The 653-nt window shown below is 47.9% G+C and overlaps 1 protein-coding gene across 1 annotated transcript in view; it reads right to left on the bottom strand.

The window, feature by feature from the left end:
• Nucleotides 1-6: 6 nt before the first annotated feature.
• Nucleotides 7-653, bottom strand: part of SLC1A4 (solute carrier family 1 member 4) — a 15,082-nt gene continuing 14,435 nt past the window's right edge. Inside the window, exon 7 of the mRNA XM_008635446.2 lies at nt 7-573. Coding sequence (XP_008633668.1) covers nt 339-573 — 235 coding nt within the window. The 3' untranslated portion in view covers nt 7-338. The remainder of the gene's footprint in view (nt 574-653) is intronic.

Below are 653 nucleotides of genomic sequence, written 5' to 3'. Positions count from 1 at the left end.
CTCTCTCCCTACCTCCAACCCATCTGAGCCTTCACTAATGGAAGCCTTGTTACACCAGAAGCCTTAATCACGTACATGTACACAAGTGTGCACGTGCAACACGTATACATGTACATATATAAACTATCAAAATATTATTACAAAGCAAGTGTTCCTTCTCAACACCCCTTCTCTGCCTACCCCACCTCCCTCCCCTTCCCCAGGCCATCGTATTTCAAAACAGACTGGAAGTGAGCACTTGAAGAGCCATCCAGCCCCTGGTTTCACTGCAAATGTCTGGGTGCGTTGACAAGTCCCTGGGCCACCTCTAGGACTGGTCTTGACGAGTGGCCTCGAGTTCACAATACTGATTCCTTGGATTCAGGCTCTGCTGTGCTGGTTGTGTTGGAGACTGGGTTTTTGTGGGTTACCAAAGGTGACGTTTCCGCTTCAGACTTGCTGTTAGCAACTGCTTCTACGGTGACTTCCTTTAGCTCCTGCTCTCTGTCTTTCTTTTCCTTTTCATTCAGGTAATTAAGGATGCCTGCTCCCAGGGCATCCCCTTCCACATTCACAACTGTGGTGGTTCGGTCCCTGGTGAAGATCAGAAACAAAAACCAAAGCAGCAGGCTTTTAGTTTAAGAGTTACAACACGATAACGGGAGCTGATTCAC

This window comes from Corvus brachyrhynchos, unplaced genomic scaffold (genome assembly GCF_000691975.1).
Source record: "Corvus brachyrhynchos isolate BGI_N302 unplaced genomic scaffold, ASM69197v1 scaffold416, whole genome shotgun sequence".
In the NCBI taxonomy this organism is placed as follows: Eukaryota; Metazoa; Chordata; class Aves; order Passeriformes; family Corvidae; genus Corvus; species Corvus brachyrhynchos.
The sequence above is the reverse complement of the archived record's forward strand: the minus strand, read 5'-3'. Positions and strand labels throughout refer to the sequence as shown.